We start from the raw sequence: 20,496 nt of genomic DNA on the forward strand, positions 1-20,496 counted from the left end.
ATCCCTTCTGGCCTGCAATGTTTCTGTTGAGAAATCAGCTAACAGTCTCATGGGTGCTCCCTTATAAATAACTAACTGCTTTTCTCTTGATGCTTTTAAAATTCACTCTTTAAACAGTAGCACTAGCAGCAGTGTGAGTAACAGCAGCCTCAGCGGGAGTGGCGTGGAACAGCAAAGGGAGCTGGTGTGCATAACTGAGGTCCTGCTGCTGGGGAGAAACTACAGCTCAGGTTGCATGAAGAAAAGGCTATTAAAAATAGGCAGCAACATCTCAAAACCTACCCAAACTGTTGTATCATGAAATAACTGATTGACTGGCTGATTTGTTACAAAGAGGTTTGTGACAGAGAGATGGCAATTAAACTCATGCAGAAATTAGCAGACCAGGGCATTATTCATCATGTGTGTAATCACCATAAGGAATTCAAGAATGTCAAATGTTCTACCACTTTAGGATGATGACACCTTCGCACTGGACAATGAAGTGAAGGTCTTCATGAGAGGACAGAGGCTATATGACAAATATGTTCCACATGAAATCCCCCACTGTAATTTTAACTTGTAGAGAGAAGCAGGGCTATTTTAGTCTTTTACCATTCTCACTTCATCCTGGTTGATCCATGTGGGACGGTTACATAACTGTTCGTTTAGTAATGAAAAAAAAATCTTTATCACTCATTTGCTTCTCTCTTTGCCAGAAATTAAGTCGATGTCATAAGATTCTTAATAAAGAATTTATTTAAATTTAAAAATTCTCTCTTTGTCTTTAACATTTGCCATTTTAATTACGATGTGTCTTGGTGTGGGCCTCTTTGAGTTGATCTTGTTTAGGACTCTCTGTGCTTCCTGGGCTTGTGTGTCTATTTCCTTCACCAGGTTAGGGAAGTTTTCCATCATTATTTCTTCAAATAGGTTTTCTATCCCTGCTCTCTCTTCTCTTTCTGGTATCCCTATGATGTGAATGTTGGTACTCTTAATGTTGTCCGATAGGTCCCTTAAACTATCCTCATTTTTTTGGATTCCTTTTTCTTTTTGCTGTTCTAAGTGGGTATTTTCTGCTACCTTGTCTTCAAAATCATTGATTCGATCCTCTGCTTCATCTAATGTAATGCTGATTCCCTCGAATGTATTCTTCATTTCAGTTGTATTCTTAATTTCTGACTGGTTCTTTTTCACATGTTTTCTATCTCCATTTTTATGTTTCCTATCTCTTTGTTGAAGTTCTCACTGAGATTATTGAGCATTCTTATAGCCAGTGTTTTGAACGCTGCATCTGGTCTGTTGATTACTTCTGGTGTATTTTTCACTTCAGTTATTGTAGTCTTCATTTCTGACAAGTTCTTTTTTATGGTTTCTAGTCCTTTTTTATGCTTACTATCTCTTTGTTGAAGTTCTCATTAAATTCCTTGAGCATCTTTGTAACCAGTGTTTTGAACTCTGTATCTGGTAGGTTGCTTGCCTCCATTTCATTTAGTTCTTTTCCTGTTCTTTCATTTGGGTCATGTTTCTTTGTCTCCTAATTTCAGCTGCCTCTCTGTGTTTGTTTCTCTGTATTAGGGAGATTTTCTATGTCTTCCAGTCTGGGCTGGGTGGCCTTATTTGGTAGGTGTCCTGTGGAGCCCAGTGGTGCAGTCTCCCTGACCACCTGAGCTGGGTGCTCCAGGAATGTCTCTTGTGTGGGTTGTGTGTGCCCACCTCTTGTAGTTGGGCCTTGATTGCTGTTGGCACATCAGTTGGTGGTATGACCCTTAGGCTGACAGGCTCTGAGTACTGGCCATGACCACAGTATATTAGCTGCTGTGTTGGGACTGACCCCATGAGCGGGATTCACCCTAGTGGGCTCCAGTGCATGTGGAGACCACTCTTTGGGAGTGCCACTTATGTGGCTAACCAGGTAGTGCTCTGGTATCATCTGAAGCTGGCTTCTTGGTGTGTTGTTTCTGGGGCCTCTCAGAAGGGGTTCCCATACAGGCCAAGGTCAGCTACTGCCTGTGACCAGCCAGGTCTACTTGGTAGGAGTGATAAAGCGATCTGTGGTTGGTCCCAGCCTATGTTGAACCTGGAGGCTCATGGGAGATGCTATGCTGCAAACTGAGGACAGCTGCCACCAGTACCGGGCCTAGGGTAGCTCAACAAATGGCCCAAGGCACCCCAAAGTCTGCCAATACATGCCAGCTGCACATAAGGCTCAGCCACTGAAGGAGCCTCAGGTAGTACTTAAATTGAGTAGGGCTGGGTCTCAATGGAGTCACCAGGGTGGAACAAGCGGAGTTCACCAGGTTAATGCAAATTCAGATTTGGCTATATGTGGGAGGGATTAACACAGGAAAGATGGCGCCCTCAGGCTGCATGGGAGGATGGCTCAACAGAAGGACAATGGCGACAGTCCCTCTAGCCCTCACCCTGAAGCCACACAACTCTGGTACCTCCCGAGCCGCCATCCCTCCACCAGAGCCTAGGGTGAGCTCCTGAAAAATGAAAGAGTCTGTGCCCTTTAAAAGGACACCTTCCTTTCCAGCAGCTTTCTGTCTCACCTGGACAGATGGAATCCCCACTGATTTCCATAGCCAGATGTTGTGAGGGTTCCTCTTCCTAGCAATGGTACTCTGGCCCGGGGAGCCTGTTATGGAGTGGGACATCTGAGGAGACCTCTGCAGCTGAGCTATCTCTCCCAATTCTCAACTGCCACGCATGGGTGTGGGGCCATGCTTAGATTTTTCTTTTTTTTTTAAGAAGAGGATGCAGAAAATTATCAAGAATGGAAACAAATATAGCCTTACTATAGCTTTGTAAAACAAGAGAATTGTATCTGCACTTAATTATACCTTATCAGAAAGTTTGCAATAGCAACACATATCAGTTATAATTTTATAAAGGTGAATAGGCAAAAGTTTCTAAAAGGACAGAAGATAATTAAGGATAATAGCTCTCATCTAGAGTCCCAATATTGACAAAGTACATGAGATTTGAACTGTATTTTAAAATGCCTATTTGGAGATTATTATATTTAAAAGAACCCTGACGGTTTCTCAAATCAAGTGTAGAAAAGATAGTTCATTAATAAATGGCGTTAAGACAACTGGTCAGTTATCTGGGGGAAAAAAGTTAAGTTGGCTCCTTATCTCATATATAATTACACCAGGAAATATTCATTGTATTTAAATGTTAAATTTTAAACCATAAAAGTAATAGAAAAAACCATGGAAGAATTATTTTGTAATCTTGGCTGGGATAGGAAAGATCTTGCAAAATAGGGAACAAAACTCAGAAGCCATAAAAAATGTTGACAAATTAGAATAAAAGCCAATTTTTCTAAACGGCAAAAAAAAAAAATTCAATAAGCAAAACTGAAAGACAAGTGACAAACTTGGGAAACAGACAAGGGACTAGTTTCCTGATTTAAGAGTTCCCACAAATCAATTTTTAAAATATTCATCCTAATAGAAAAATTAGCAAAGGATATACAGATAGTGAAAAGAAAATGCAAATATCTTTTAATTATATGAATAGATTCTCAATAAAAAATATTCCTAATAAAAGAAATGCAAATTAAAACCACAACATACAATTTTTCACCTATGAGATTGTCAAAAATCTCAAAGTTTGATAACACATTGTTGTCAAGCTGTGGAGAAACAGGCACTCTTACACACTGTTGGTGAGAGTATATATTAATACAACCTCCATGGAGAGCAATTTGACAGTATCAAAATTTTTAAGTGCACATATTCTTTGACCCAGCAATTCCATTCCTAAGAATTTAATCAATAGATATATTTCCACATGTAGCAATGTTTGGTAAGATCAAGAGAATGGAAACAAGCTAAATATGTAAATAAGGGACTATGTAGATCAATTAGAGCACATCATTGGGAATGGTATGCAACCATTATGAAAAACAAGAATGTGCTTTATGCAATGATATAAAACTATCTCCAAGCTACATTGTTAAATGAATAAAGGTACATGAAGATGAAAACAGTATGCTACCATTTGTTTAAAAAAGGGAGGAAGAAAGAATATAAATACATATTTGTTTATATATTCATAAAATCCCTAGAAGGATGGACAAGAAACTAATGATATTAGTGCCCTCCAGTTACTATGTGACTAAAGGAAACAGGTAGATAAAACATTCACAGAGAAAATCTCTCATCTGCCTGTGTCCTTGCATGTTATTCTAAGAGGTGGGATCATTACAATGGGAGGGGGAATGTTTTTGTAGACTTTGATACATATTTCAAATTACTTTCCAAAGGGTTCAAGTTTAACCATTAAACCAAGCTAAATGCCATAATAAGGCAGCAAACAAACAAATCCAAATGAAGGGATATTCCACAGGAAAATCAGACTGTCCCCCTTTATGAAAAGAAAAAGGGGAGGTTGTGTTTCATTAAGAGAGCCATAAAAATATAATAGATAAAATTTGTGGTCCTAGATTTGATTTGGTTTGGGTATTTCAGGGATAGCTGGGGAAATCTGACTATGAACTGGGTAATAGATGAGATAAAAATATACTGATGTGGAAAGATGGAAGTTGTTTACAGAAAAATGCAGGTTATAAAATAACATGAATACTACGATTTTATTTTGGTTAAAAAATGCATGTGGACTCTCATGGCTAGTGGGAATGCAAAATGGTGCAGCCACTTTGGAAGACAGTTTGGCAATTCCTTATAAACTAAAAATACTCTGACCATACAATTCAAAAATCACACTCCTTGGTATTTTACCCAAAGGAGCTGAGGACTTATGTCACATAAAAACCTTCACATGGGTGTTTATAGCAGCTTTGTTCGTAATTGCCAAATCTTGGAAGCAATCAAGATGTCCTTCAGTAGGTGAATGTATAAACTGTGGTACATCCAGACAATGGACTATTATTCATCACTAAAAAGAAATGAGCTATGAAAAGACATGGAGAAACTTTCAATGAATATGACTAAGTGAAAGAAGCCAATCTTAAAAGGCTAGATACTGGATGATTCCAACAACATGACATTGTGGAAAAGGCAAAACTATGGAGACAGTAAATAGATCAGTGATTGCCAGGAGTTTAAGGGAGGGAGAGATGACCAGGCAGAAGGCACAGAGGATTTTTACAGCAGTGAAATTACTCTGTATTGATATTATAATGATGGATACATAGATACATTTGTCCAAGCTCATAGGATGTACAACACCAAGAATGAACCATAATGTAAATTAAAAATCAAGGGATCTGGACACTAGGGAATTAGGGAAGTTTGGAGGGTTAAACATAAAGATGAGAGACTCACCAAAGGAAAAAAGATGCAATCTCAGAATAAAAAAGTAGAACACTTTTAAAGATGTGAGTAATAGCCTAAAAAAGAACTTACAGAAAAGAAATTCTAGATATTTCTTATGGTTAAAGATCATGTTTCTTTTCTAGGAAGCCTGTTTAAATAAAGAATAAAGAGCCAGGACCAGATATCACCAGTGAGAGAAAAGGCAGATATACAATATTTTCAAATGACATTTCTTACATTACATGTGTTTGGCAAGATGTTGGCTCAAAACATTACTGTCAATACTTCTCACAGGAAAGGCAAACTCCAGGTGTTAAGAGCAAACTTACTGCACCTACAACTGACCTTTAAAAACTCCTGGGACTTTCAAGTTTGGTAAATCCATAGTCAAACCACACCCAGCACTGTTCTCAACTTCGTGATGCCTTCTACCAGAGAACACTCCTGCATACACTAGATTAGGCAACTAGGGGCCAGAATATAACTCTCATTCATAAAAAATCTTTTGAATTGATTACTTGCAAAATATTTTTTTGAGTCAGTCTACAGTTACAAAAACAAGGCTGTCAAAGGAGGGAGTCAAGAAATTATTGGGAAAATAAATTCAAAATGGCTTAAAGACTTAAATGTAAGATCTGAAACCATAAAATACCTAGAAGAAAATATAGGAAGAAACTTCACAGACATTACCCGGAGTAAGATTTTTACTGATATATCCCCTCGCGCGAAGGAAGTAAGAGAAAAAATAAACATGTGGGATTATATCAAACTAAAAAGTTTTTTCACAGCAAAGGAAACCATCAATAAAACAAAAAGGGATCCTACTGAATGGGAAAAGATATTTGCCAATGATATATCTGATAAGGGATTAATATCACGAATCTATGAAAAACTCACTCAACTCAACTCCAAAAAAACAAACGACCCAATTAAAAAATGGGCAGAGGACTTGAAGAGACATTTTTCTAAAAAGGACATACAGATGGCAAACAGACATATGAAGAAATGTTCAACCTCACTAACCATCAGAGAAATGCAAATAAAAACCACAATGAGATACCACCTCACCCCAGTCAAAATGGCTATCATCAATAAATCAACAAACAACAAGTGCTGGCGCGGTTGTGGAGAAAAGGGAACCCTTGCACTGTTGGTGGGATTGCAGATTGGTGCAGCCACTATGGAAAACAGTATGGAGGTATCTCAAAAATCTGAAAATGGAACTACCCTATGATCCAGTAATTCCACTGCTAGGTATCTATCCGGAGAAATCCAAAACTCCAATTCAAAAATCTTTATGCACTCCTATGTTTATTGCAGCACTATACACAATAGCTAAGACATGGAAACAATCGAAATGCCCATCAGTAGATGACTGGATTAAGAAACTGTGGTACATTTATACAATGGAGTATTACGCAGCCATAAAGAAGAAAGAAATCTTACCATTTGCAACAACATGGATGGACCTAGAGAACATTATGTTAAGTGAAATAAGTCAGACAGAGAAAGATAAGTACCATATGATCTCACTTATATGCGGAATCTAAAGAAAAGAATAAGTGAATGAACTAATCAGAAACAGTTTGGGAGACAAAGAGGAAAAACTGAGGGTTGCTAGATGGGCGGGGGGGTGGGGATAAGGGGGAAGGTGAGGGGATTAGAAAACAGTCAGTAACCACAAGATGGCCACGGGGTTTGAAAATTAATCTGGGGAACGAAATTTAGTGGTTACCAGAGGGTAAGGGGGTTGGGGGGTGGGAGCTGAGGGTAAGGGGGATCAAATATATGGTGATGGAAGGAGAACTGACTCTGGGTGGTGAACACACAATGTAATTTATAGATGATGTGAAACAGAATTGCACACCTGAAATCTATGTAATTTTACTAACAATTGTCACCCCAATAAATTAAAAAGAAGAAAAGAATTCTAAAAAAAAAAGAAAAGAAATTGTTGGGGGTTGGTGGACACATGGAAAAGGAATTGGGCCAGAAATCTCTGGCTAAAGAAAACTAATGTTTATAATAGTTAGCATTTAATGAAAGCTTACTATGTGTCAGGTGCTGTTGTCAGTGCTTTTCATACATTCTCTCATTTTATTCTCACAACATGTCTAAGAGGTAAATAATGCTATCTTGGTGTTTGAGGAGAGAGGGCCCAGGGAAAACCAAAGTGGATGAACAAGAATTGAGACCACAAGAGTGAAGGGTGACAGAAACATGATGGAAACATATCTAAGAAAGACCACAGTGAGTGTGTGAGTCTTGAAAGGGAGACTGTATAAGGAGACTAATAGGAAGGGGAAGAAAGGAGAGGGGGGAGAATGCTGAAAGGGAGAGGAAGGAACCGAGAGGAAGGAAGGCGAGGAGCTGTGAAGCAGGAGGAGAAGCTAAGAAAGAGATGGAGGAGCAGCCAATAGGGAGGGGGAGAGGGAGAAACAAAGAGGGAGGAACAGAGAGGGAGGAGGAGAAGCTGAGGAGGGGGCTGAGAAGGATTTGAGAGGACAGCGAAGAAGCCATGAAAGGGGAAAAGAGAGGGACCAAGATAAGGGAAGAGGGCGGGACCTATGGAAGGGGCGGAGCCTATAAGGAAAGAGGGGAGGGAGGGGCGGAGCCGAGAGGGAGGGGAAAGGGAGCCGCAGAGACAGAAGGGAAGGAGCCGATAGAAAAGGGGAAAAGGAGGAGCTGAGAGGAGTTAAAGGAACCGAGAGGAAGAGGGAGGAGCGTAGTGCGAAGGAAAGAGGATCAGGTGAAAAGAGAGATCCAGATCCGCCAAGTGCAAGGGTCAGAGTTTGAGACCCTGAGACACCCACAGAGAGGGCTCTAGCATCCCGGGTCCGAGTCAAAGAGCCACCGATCCTGGTTTGCCCTGCTGTGCCCCGTGCCCCTGCCCCCAGCCTTCTCACATCTCACTCCCTCCGTCTGGTTCTCACCTTGCAGGTTACAGTCTCTCGGTTCGCCTCGCAGAAATTGACCGGAGCCAACCCGGGGAGGTAGAAAGCGGGGCAGCGAGCGGTCTGAAGCCCCAGGAGCAGCCCCAGCAGCCACCTCAGCCCAGGGAGGGCAGGCCAGAGTTTGGTTCCCACGCGGAAACCATGAGTACTCATTTTAGGAGCCGGCTCAGCGCTCGGGGACATGCACCATGAGAGAGATTGCAACCAGTGGAGGGGAGAAGTGGAAATGATTAGGTAGAATCGCAGTAAACAGGGAAGAGCCAAGATCGACTGCTGGAACTAGAACTCCCAGGAAGGCCACTTATTCTGGCGACACACTGGCTTGGAACCCAGTTGCTAGGTACCTGGCTGGGTTTGCAAGAGCGCGTAGTACGCCTGTGTGCGAGTCCCGCCGCTTTCAACGCCACCCAGCCTAGCACTTTACCCGGGTAGAGGCAGTGCCTCACCCACTACCTTCAGTGCTACCTCGCGGACCTGAGGGAGGGGGTGCAGAGGAGGCTGTCTGACAGGTCTCAACATCCTCATATCACAGGGTCTCCCGTCCTCCTGAATTTGCCTTTCCCTTTACCACAGTAGCAAGTTTACCGCCCCCGCCATCTACATTTCTTGCTACCCGGTTTGCGGGTCGGGGGGAGGGGTGGCGGGGGTGGAGAAGAGGGGGAATTCCAGGGCCTCACTGCCCAGTGTAGTGGCTATTAGGCGCTTGAAATGAAGCTAGTCGGAAGTTGATGTTCTGTGTCAACTGCACACCAGGTTTCAAAGACTTTGCACGGCAAAAAGGCTGCAAAACCTCTCTATATTGATTACATGTTGAAATGGTAATATGTTGGGTCTATTAAGTTAAAGAAAACATTATTAAAATTAATTTCACCCGTTGCTTTTTATTCAAGTGTGGCTACTAGAATGTTTAAAATTACGTATGCGGCTCGCATTATATTTCTATTGGACAGCGCAGGTCTAGGGAAGGAGGAAGGAAGGGAAAAGACTAAAGAAGAGGGAGGGAAAGAAAACAGGTTGCTCTTTGAGTTTTAAAGAAAGTTTCTCTTAGCGGCAGGGATCTTATTTTGCAACCTCTGTAAGAATCCTTGTCACTCTTACCTTCTGCTCCTTGTGCTGTACTATATATAACGCAAAGTGCTTGCTTGTATTAGGACCTAGAGAGTATTGTCGGTAATATAGAACAAACAGTAGAAGAGCTTGTTTTACCACCTGTCTCAAGAACTATAGAGAACAAGAAGTTATTTGTTTATGCTGAGACTCAAGCGCCTGGCCTAGTGCCTTTCTGCCCAGGTCCCCTCCCTCCAAGAGGTCTTTTCTTCTGCTTTTTGGCAGGCTGTGATTCAAGACTGGACAAAGGCAGTGAGATAGCCATTAGCACAGGCATGCAGAAATTTAGCGAATTAAGGCTTGGACTAGAGAGGTGGTAAAAGTTGTAGGAGAAATAAAGGAGAAAATGTACAATCAATCAGAATTAGGGGAGTTGTGAGAGTGAAAAGACTGGACTTTAACAAGAGAATTAAAAGCCCATGTAAAGATTTGGAGAACAGGATAATATGATCAGAAGGGGTACCACCTTTGTGGAAAGGAACAGGAAAAGGGAGCTAGGAAGCATGAGAGTAGTCATAGTTGGAAATCACCAGAGCTTCTCTGGTCTGCCTTTGGATGTAGAAGTGTGTATGTTAAAATAAAAGGGATGCTCTGCCAGCTTTCCAGGTCTATGCCCCAGGCATCCAGCAGCTGCACTAGGACCAAGCAGGCCAGGACTGCTGTGGGACTGGGTGGTCTGCGGAGCAGGGGGGCTCTCGCCAAGTGAGGGGAACATGGGTATCGGGCACTTCCTGGGGTAGGTATGCCACCCTGGTCACCTACAGGATGCAGACCCCCGCCTCTCTGAAGACACCAGAGAGAGATGAGAGGTAAGAAAGAGCAGCAGTCAGTGTGTTCATGATACTTTCAGCCTTCATCACCACATATCAGCTACAACTCCAACACTGTCATTGGAGTCTTCCATTAAAGCTCCTAGCAGGGCCATGTCTGTTAACCTCAAGAAGTGGAGCATCACCAAAGCCTACATCCCCATTCTCAGCAACAACACATAACCCTCCTGGTGTCAACAGTGTGTGATTGTCATCAGCTCCAGTCACTGCTGGGCCCAGAGATCTAAGTGACCCTAGGACTTTGTCTTCTGACTTCCCACCACCCCCTACAAGATGCAGAAGCCCCAGGGCAGCCTTGTGCAAATCATCCACTAGACAGGCCTGGCTTTGCCCAACACAAAGGCCTCCCCTCCCCTATGCTCCAATTTGAAGACCTCTTTTAGAATGAGGCTTGCCTGCCACCTCTGGCCAGCCCTGTACACCTTCTCAAGTTGTACACAAATAGGAACCGTTTCAGTTCTTTTCCAACTTCTATGCCTTTTGTTTCTTGCCTTGTTGCACTGGATAGGATTTCCAGTATGATGTTGAATAGAAGTGGTGAGAGTAGACACCCTTGCCTTGTTTTCCTTCTTAGGGGGAAAGCGTTCAGTCTTTCGCCAGCAAGTGTCATAATAGTTATAGGCTTTGTATAGCTGCCCTTTATCATGTTAAGTTCCCTTCTCTCCCTAGTTTTCTAAGTTTTTATTGTGACTGGATATTGAATTTTATCCAATTTTTTTGGCATCAGTTGATAGGATTGTGTGTTTCTTCTTAAGACTATTCATATGGTGCATTACATTGATTTTCACATGTTGAGTCAGTCTTGTGTTTCCAGAATAAACCCCCACTTGGTTGGCTGCTGTGTATAAAAGCAACAACAAAACAAATGGGGCTATAATATGGTGTGGAATGCAAAATTTGCAAGCCTTATGAAAAATAAAATTCAGAGAAATTAATTTCTTAATGTAAGCTATGCTCCAAACTCCAGGGAGACATGGGTTCGCCCTCCTGTGCTATCAGGGGTATTTTGGTAGAAAAGTGAAGAATACTTTATTTGTTTTATTGGCTTACTTGTCTCTCTCCCTCTACTGAAAGTAAACTTCTTGAGCACAGGATCCATTTGTTCCTTATCTTCATATCCCTAGCACAGACCTGACCACTTAATAAGAGCATGGTAGAGATCAGAATAAATGAAAAGGTCATAAATGAATACCATGTAACTTACACTGTTATAGACATTTTTATGTTTTACCTCATTTACGAATCAAAAGAGCATGCAACCGAAAGATGAGAGTAAGTGTAGATAACAAGGGTAATAGCCCTTTTGTTTATGTAGCAGTAGTTTGCAAAGTCCTTGCCCATCCATTATTTCACATGATCCTCCTAGTGAGCATGTGAGGTAGGCAGAGTAGTTATTTTATGTGAGGTAACAGAGGCCAGGAGAAGTTATTGCTTGTCCAAGGTCACACAGCTAACAGATGAGCAAGTTGAGGCTAGGAAGTAGGTCTCTCATGTTTAATATAGTTCTCAAATATAATGATATTAAAAGGATGTGAAGAAGTGTTTGATAATAAAAACTAAACAAACTCATTTTACGATGTAGCTATTAAATTTCCAGCTATATCAACAATGAATATTTCAGAAACAAGCAAGTAAAAGATTGAGTGAAGTATATGAATCTCAAGTTAGGAGCTATCTTTGGCAATGGTGCATGGAGAGAAATTTGTGATATGCAGTATCACTCAAACAATTTTGTAAAAGAAGAGAAACACAAGGAATAGCACTTCACAAAAGTTGGTGCTTTAGGCCACCAAAGAAAATGTGTAAAACAGACTAATGTAACTACTAGGTCTTTAATAGTTGATTTCCCCCCGCCAGTTCTAACCATCTGGAGTTAAAGATATCCAAGCCACAGTTCCCATCCTCTTTCCAGGTCACTTCAACAGGTACATACCAAAATTTAGTAGTAAAACAAGGAAATACTGTGATGCAGTAGAATCATGCTCTATTTAAGCCACGTTTCTAAATCAGCATATTGGAATATCAAAAAGGGGAACTAATGTGCCCTGGTAGGCCAGTAGTGTCAGCTCCAGAGGCCACATCATACCTTTCACAGTGTGCTGACAGGGCCAGACTAGCTTATCACTCGGGTTTCCTGCCTTGACTCACTTTTTCCTTCCCAGATCCCCCCTAAATATGTTTCTCTCAAAGAAATAGTGAAAATCTAGTTGTATCCCACTCTTTGAAATCCTTTGCTGGACAGTTCAATGCAATGTGAGGTCCTGGATTGGATCCTGGCACAGAAAAAGGACATTAGTGGGAAAACTGGTACAATCCAAACAAAGTCTATAGTTTAGTTAATAGTAATGTACCATCGTTGATGTCTTAGTTTGATCATTATACCATGGTTATGTAAGATGTTCTCATTAGTGAAGCTCGGTGAAAGGTATACCACACTTCTCTGCACTATTTTTGAAATGCTTCTGTAAATCTAAAATTATCTCAAAATAAAAAGTTGAAAAAGAGCTACACATACACCTCTCCAGCATCAAACTTCAGTGAGGGGAAATGGGGAAGGACGGGAGCTCCACTCCCACAATCACTACACTTTCTGATCATGCTCCAGTGAACTACTTACATTTACACTAAGAGACCATTCTCTCTAGCCTCTGAACAAAATGATCGTTGCTGTTCCTTGGTCTAGTATGCTCTGCTGACTCTGCCCCTCATCACCTACCTTTTGCTTCGCTGAAATCTTGCTTCTATATTTTCACTCCTAATTTGGATGTTACTTTTCCCAGTAGATCTTCTCTGATAGCAGCCTCCCCACCCCCGGACTTCATACACATACCATCCCCCACACACAGTTGGGTTAAGTGCCCCTTGTACTTGCTCCCACTGTACCTTATGTATACTTCTGATTTGTCACTTTCACGCTGTGTCAGAGTTCAGTCTGCCTCCCCATTAGTCATTTGTTAACTCTGGATTTTCTTCTATCTATACCTACCACTAGCAAAGCAGCCATTCAAATAGCTTGATTTCACAGGTTTAACACTTTGAGGGTTAAGTTTTCCCTTTGAGTAATTATTTTTGTAATTTATGTACTCTGTGATATGGTAAGAGTGAAGAGTTTTAGTTTTTCCCTTGGTACTATAGAGTTTCTGACTGAGAATCATATTTCTGTGCCAATATCAACTTGTTATCAAAAGGGTACATACGAGATCTGACAATTATGTTCGCAAACTTGTAACAATGTTGCTAACCTTTTCTGATATCAGAGGGATTATTCATTATGAATTTGTACCAACTGGACAAACAGTTGGGCAAACTTTACTATTTGGAAGTGCTGAAAAGGCTGTATGAAAAAGTTAGATGACCTGAACTTTTCGCCAACAATTCATGGCTCTTGCAGCACAACAATGTAGCAGCTCACACGACACTGTCTGTGAGGGAGTTTTCAGCCAGTGAACAGATAACTGTATTGGACACCCTCCCTACTCACTTGATCTGGCCCCCAGTGACTTCTTTCTTTACTCAAAGATAAAGGAAATATTGAAAGGAAGACATTCAGGACATCAAGGGTAATACAATGACAGCTCTGATGGCCATTCCAGAAAAAGAGTTCCAAAACTGCTTTGAAGGGTGGACTAGGCTCTGGCATCAGTGCATAGCTTCCTAAGGGGTGTACTTCGAAGGTGACCATAGTGATATTCAACAATGATGTATGTAGCATTTTTTCTAGGATGAGTTCGCGAACTTAATTGTCCTACCATTGAATATAATCCTGTATTACAGAAATCATTATGAAATGATGGCCACAATAATTCTAGTTAATATCCATCATCACAATACACATAGTTACAGAATTTTATTTCTTGTCATAAAAACTTAAGATTTACTCTCTTAGCAACTTTCAAATATACACTACAGTATTATTAACTACAGTTACCATACTATACATTACAACCCCATGACTTATTTATTTTACAGCTGGAAGTTTGTATTATTTAACCCATTTCGCCCATTTCACTTACCGCCCACCTCTAGCACCTGTCAATCTGTTCTCCATAATGCATGAGCTCAGTTTTTTTGTTGTTCGTTTGCGGGGGGAGTATTTTGGAAGGTTGTATATTTTTAGATTTCACAAATAAGTGAGATCATACAGTATTTGCCTTTCTCTGTCTGACTTATTTTACTTAGCATAATGCCCTCAAGGTCCATCCATGTTGTCCCAAAAGGCAAGATCTCCTTTTTATGGCTGAATATAGATAGATAGATAGATAGATAGATAGATAGATAGATAGATAGATAGATAGATAGATATACACACACATATATATTATATATGTTATATATATTATATATACATGTGTGTATATATACATATAATATATATATAATATGTGTGTGTATATATTATATATATATATATATATATATATATATATATATATATCACATTTTCTTTATCCATCCATCCATGAACACTGAGGTTGCTTCTATATCTTGACTATTGTATATAACGCTGCAATGAACATAGGTGTGCATATATCTTTTCAAGTTAGTGTTTTTGTTTTCTTTGGATATATATCCAGATGTAGAATTGCTGGATCATATGGTAGTTCTATTTTTAATGTTTTGAGGAACCTCCATACTTTTTTCCATAGTGGCTGTACCAATTTACATTCCCACCATCAGTGTATGAGGGTTCCTTTTTCTTCACAGCCTCTCCAACACTTGTTATTACTTGTCTTGTTGATGATAGCCATTCGAACAGGTGTGAGGTGATATCTCATTGCGATTTTGATTTGCATTTCCCTGATGATTAATGATATTGAGTACCTTTTCGTGTATGTGTTGGCCATCTCTATGTCTTCATTCTATAATATATATCATGTTATACTACATGAACTACTAATAATGAACTACTTCATTATTTTAACAGATACACTACAGATATTACATACTATGAGTATATCATAATTTATTTGGCATTCCTCTATTGATAGTCATTTAAGTTGTCTATATTTTCCCGAGTCACTAACAATTCTGCAAAAGACTGCTTTATACACACTGCCCTGGGCAGAGAAGGCAACAAGTAGAGTATGCTCATTTAACTTGATTGTGTATCTGAATTCCCTGGAGAGCTTGTTAAACTACATTGCTGCCCTTTCCTCCATCTGAGTCTGTGATTCTGTAGGTCTGGAGGTGGGGTTTGTAAATTTCCATTTCTACCAGGCAGAGCCTACACTGCTGTTCTGGGGAACTAAGTATGTTTTGGGAAATACTATCCTATGAAGCAAAAAGAAGAAGATAAGATGGATGCAGCAATGGGTAGATATGTATGTTTGATAACCAGAAGATCAGGGAGTTCCTATCTTCTCTATTTTCTCTACGAAATAAGAGATGGTGTCAAGTATTGAAAGTGTGGGGGTAGGAAGAAGGCGGTGCTGGGGTTGGAAGTTAGAGAACAGTGGAGAAGATTAAAAAAAAAAAAACTATTGCAGAAGGTAGGCGAGTGAATTGACCAAAGGATATGTAGTCAAATTGTGGGCAACATTAAAGTCTCTCTCGAGGTCTGTGATCATGAATTTTATAATACACTCAATCTGTCCAATTGTGTGACTTTTTCCAGTAGACATGGAGAAAGACAGTTATTGGTTTGCCTCCCTGGTGTCTCAAAAAGACATCCAGCAGCTCATGCCAGAAACCCGGCATCACCATTGATTGTTCCCTCACTCCTCGTAGCCCATTTATCATCAATATTAATAGTTAAAACTTGATATAATGCTTACTATGCTCTAGGAAATGTTATGTGTTGTGTTGTATATATTAACTCATTTAATCCTGACACTTCCTATAAGTATTATTATTACCTTTATTTTACAAATGAGGACACCGAAGCACAGAAAAATTACGTATTTTCTTAAATTCACAGATCTAGGAAGTGGCAGAGATGGATTTCAAATCGGGCATTCCAGCACCAGGGTACAGTTCTTAGGTAGCTATTCTGCATCGTTTCAACTTCCTATCTTTCTGAGCTACCCACTTTTCTCCATCTCCACAACAACTACCCTAGTCCAAACCGCATCATATCTTACTCAGAATACTGTCCTTAACTCTTGAGTAGTTTTCCAGGTTTCATGCTTGCTCCTTTATAACTCATTCTCCACACAGCTGCCAGAATTGTCTTTTAAAAATACAAATTAGGGTGGCCAGTTTGCTCAGTGGTTAGAGCGCAGTGCTCATAACACCAACGTCACTGGTTTGGTTCCCACATGGGCCAGTGAGCTGTGCCCTCCACAACTAGATTGAAAACAATGACTTGACTTGGAGCTGAGCTGTGCCCTCCACAACTAGACTGAAAAACAACAACTTGACATGGAGCTGATGGGTCCTGGGAAAACACACTGTTCTCCGATATTCCCCAATAAAAAATAAAAAATAAATTTAAAAATAAAAATAAAAATTAGCTCAAGTTTTTCTCCTGGCTTAAAGCCCTTTAGTGGTTTCCCATCGGCTTACAATGTTATGGATGATCGGACGGCTTCTAAACCTTCCAACTAGATCACTTGCCATTGTTTTCCCTAAATCACTATGTTCCATAATATTATGTTCCACTTAAATAGTGGCTTCATTTAAGTTCTTGAAATACATCAAACCCTTTTCTTCGGCAGGGCCTTTGCACATGCTGCTGCTATTATCGAGAATGTTCTTCCCACAGTTCTTCCTATGTGTGGTTGCTTCTCATTCTTGAACTCTCAGTTTTCATGTCACTTCCTCAGAGAGATCTTCCCTGACCATTGTAAGCAGGTTTCCTCCACTTGTGCACACATACATTTTGTTATTCTCTGTTACTGCAACTTGTTTCCTTCATGGCACTTTTCACTATTTTTAAAATTTGTTTTCTTGTGTTTTTTTTTCTCACACAGCCCCCCACTAGAATGTCAGCCTCATGAAGGCAGGGAACAAGTCCATTTTATTCAACCACTGTATACCAGTCCCTACTGTTTTAACTAACACATACTAGGTACCCAATAAAAATCTGGCAAAGGAATGAGTTAATGAATTTGAGGCAGCCCAGTGGTAATATCAGACAGGAAGTCTGATGTGCACCTTGAAGAGCTCAAGGAAGAGATTTGGCGTAGAAGTCATAAGTATATTTATTGTAGTGGACACCCTGGGCATGGGTGAGATTTACCGAGGAGTGAGGATAGAATGAAAAGATAAGAGGGTCTAGGGGCAAGACTGGAGAAACTACTATTTAGAGATCCACTTGAAAAGAATGAGCTGTAAAAGCAGTTTGAGAAGGAATAAATGCTTTTATAGTCAAATGAATCCGTTTTTTTTTTCATTCGTGCCATCTGGATTTTGTGTCAGGAAATCCTTTTGACTCTATCTTCAAAATATATCCACCATATTTTGGTAGATGGTGAGTTGTCAGATTCTTCTCACCACCTACCTCCACTACTACCCCTTCCATTCAAGGCACTATTACAATTATCTTCTGATTGGTCTCCCTGTTTTCACCGTTGCTGCCAACTGCCTGGACACAGCAGCCAATGAGATCCTGTTATGAGGTGAGACAGATATGTCACTCCTCATAGATATGTCACTATGTTCCATCCATAGTGGCTTCATTTAAGTTCTTGAAATACATCAAATTCTTTTCTTCAGCAGGGCCTTTGCAAATGCTGTTGCTATTATCTAGAATGTTCTCCCTACAGTGGCCCTCCAGTGGCTCTTCAGTAGCTCCTGATTTCAATCACAGTAAAAGGTGAAGGGGATCAGAATTGCCACCCCAAAATATGCCTCCTCGGCATAAGGATTATTTTGAGCTGATTGATTTAAGAGACAGACACAGGAAATCTCTGAAACCTGGGTAGAAGTTACCCTTTTGTTACAGACATTTACATTTATAAGGGAATCTCCATTTGTAAGGGTGTCTTCCTCTCAGTAGTAAGCAGTGGAGGAATACCGAATCTCTGGAAACTGTCATTACAGGATAAAATAAGGACTTAGATCTACATGACAACCATGCCCTTGTTTACTGTGATTTTCCTGATAACCTCCCCTAAATGGCTTCCCACCCCCCATCTTCTTTTGCCTTTAGTTGGAGAAGGTGATGGCTTGAGTCGTTTTGGGGGATTACTCAGTTTTCCTGGGTCTCTCCCATGTATACATGTTATTAAACTTCTGTTTTTCTCATGTTAATCTGTGTTTTATTGTGGGGGTGGGGTCTCAGTCAAGAACCTAGGAAAAATAGAGGAAAAATAATTTTTCCTCCTCAGCAAAGGCCGAGTCTTTACCTTGGTATACAATGACCTACATGATCTGGTTCCTCTGCTACTTAACAGCCTTATCTCTTGCTACTCTTGTGTTCCCTCACTCAGTTTCAGCCATAATGGCCTACTTGTTGTTCTTAAACATGGCAGGTAGCAGATATACTTCAGTCTTCCTGGCATGCTCTTCCCCCAGGTATCCACACTGCTTACTCCCTCCACTATCTTTGCTTCAACATCACCTTAATGAGGCCAGCTCTGATCAATCCTTTTAATTTTACACACTTCCACTCCTGTACTCCTGACCCCCCTCCTTAGCATGCTATTTCTTTCATAGCACTTTTCATCTTCAAACATGCTTTACAATTTATTTATTTGGTTTATTTTGTATCCCCCCCCCTCACTAAAATGTTAGCTCTAGGCAGGCAGGGATTTTTGTGGTTTTGTTCACTGATGTATTTATTCCCAGCACCTAAAACTGCTGGCGTGTAATAGGCAATGAATAAATATTGGCTAAATGAATTAATGGATGGATGGTCCCCATGAAAAGATTATAAAAGCACCTACCCATTTTTCTTCTAGTATTTCAATACTTCAATGGTTCTAACTTTTACATGTAAATCTTTGAGCAGGAATTCATTTTGGAGTAAAAATTGTGGTACGAATCCAGATTTTTTTCCCCTTTAAATGGCTCTCTAATTGTCTTGACACAAGTTATTGAAAAATCCATCATTCCCCACAAATGTTATTTCAATAACATTTGAAATATTCCTTAAGGCATACTTAGGTTACTTTGGATAAAATATTAAGTTTGGTTAAAACACATCATTTCCTAAATTATTGGGAAAGATACAGTAGAATTATACCTTCGTTCATTCAGCTACATCCTATATAGGTATCAGAACCATAAGCTTGTTAAAAAGTTTTTTATTCCTTGCTTGTTGTAGCTAAGTAGGCTATCTTCTGGACAGTGGCTACTTGAAGTGGTTTGGAAAGTTTCCCAGTCTTTAATCACATAAAATTCTTTCCTCCCTTCCTCCTCCTTGCTTCATACCAGATAACAGACGTTTTTAGAACATGTGGCAGGATATCTTTTTGTAGTTTGGAAAACAGGCATAACTGGATGCAGAGCGACCTTACATCTGCCCTTCACGTAAAAATGCAAGGCTGACAGAAGAGTTTTGATTTACTTATTTCAGCGTGATCCCTACTTGATAACTAAATATTTTATGTTTTAATTTTTATTGGGAAATATTGGGGAACAGTGTGTTTTTCCAGGACCCATCAGTCATTGTCCTTCAATCTAGCTGTGGAGGGCGCAGCTCAGCTCCAAGTCCAGTTGCCGTTTTCAATCTTAGTTGCAGCGGGCGAAGCCCACCATCCCATGCAGGAATTGAACCAGCAACCTTGTTGTTAAGAGCTGGCGTTCTAACAAACTGAGCCATCTGGCTGCCCCACTGGCAGCTCAGCGGCAGTTGTTTGTCTTCAATCTAGTTGTGGAGGGCGCAGTTCACTGGTCCATATGGGAATCGAACCAGCAACCCTGTTGTTAAGAGCTCATGCTCTAACTTACCGAGCTATCCGGCCACTCCTAAATATTATTTCTTAATCATTCAACTGGTTGAAGCTTTTGAAACGATGGATTGTTTTTGTTTGTTGTTTTTTGTTTTACTTTTAAAAATGTCAGCCCTTTGCAAGGAAATTGGAATTAAAGACAAGGCCACCAGTATTCAATATTTAATTTACTATGAACCCATCTCATACTAAGTATCATGGAAGGTAAAAAGAGCTTACAAGTCATTTAGCCAACATTTACTAAGCACTGATTATACTCCAAGGATACCTAGTGGCAAAGTAATATTGCTTGACTCAGTCTATCATCAGTTAGTCATTGAGATGGCATCTGAAGATAAACAATGTGTTAAGTGAAAAATTATAGTGAAGAGAAAATAGAACTATATTTAATGATAATTCAAAGAAAGAAGTAAAAAGAAAAATCCAGATGATCCATAAGGAGGACGGGTGGAATTCAGAGATTAATTTTGGGCAGTATGAGACCTGCTTATCTGACTGC

At 40.2% G+C, this 20,496-nt stretch overlaps 1 protein-coding gene across 1 annotated transcript in view; it reads right to left on the minus strand.

Annotated features, from left to right (window-relative positions):
* The window catches only part of LOC117028114 (transmembrane 9 superfamily member 2-like), a 121,078-nt gene extending 112,686 nt beyond the window's left edge, over positions 1-8,392 (minus strand). The window contains exon 1 of the mRNA XM_033116281.1: positions 8,204-8,392. Within this exon, the coding sequence (XP_032972172.1) occupies positions 8,204-8,377 (174 nt within the window). The 5' untranslated portion in view covers positions 8,378-8,392. The remainder of the gene's footprint in view (positions 1-8,203) is intronic.
* Between the last annotated feature and the right edge of the window lie 12,104 nt (positions 8,393-20,496).

The sequence above is a fragment of the Rhinolophus ferrumequinum genome, chromosome X (genome assembly GCF_004115265.2).
Source record: "Rhinolophus ferrumequinum isolate MPI-CBG mRhiFer1 chromosome X, mRhiFer1_v1.p, whole genome shotgun sequence".
Lineage (NCBI taxonomy): Eukaryota > Metazoa > Chordata > Mammalia > Chiroptera > Rhinolophidae > Rhinolophus > Rhinolophus ferrumequinum.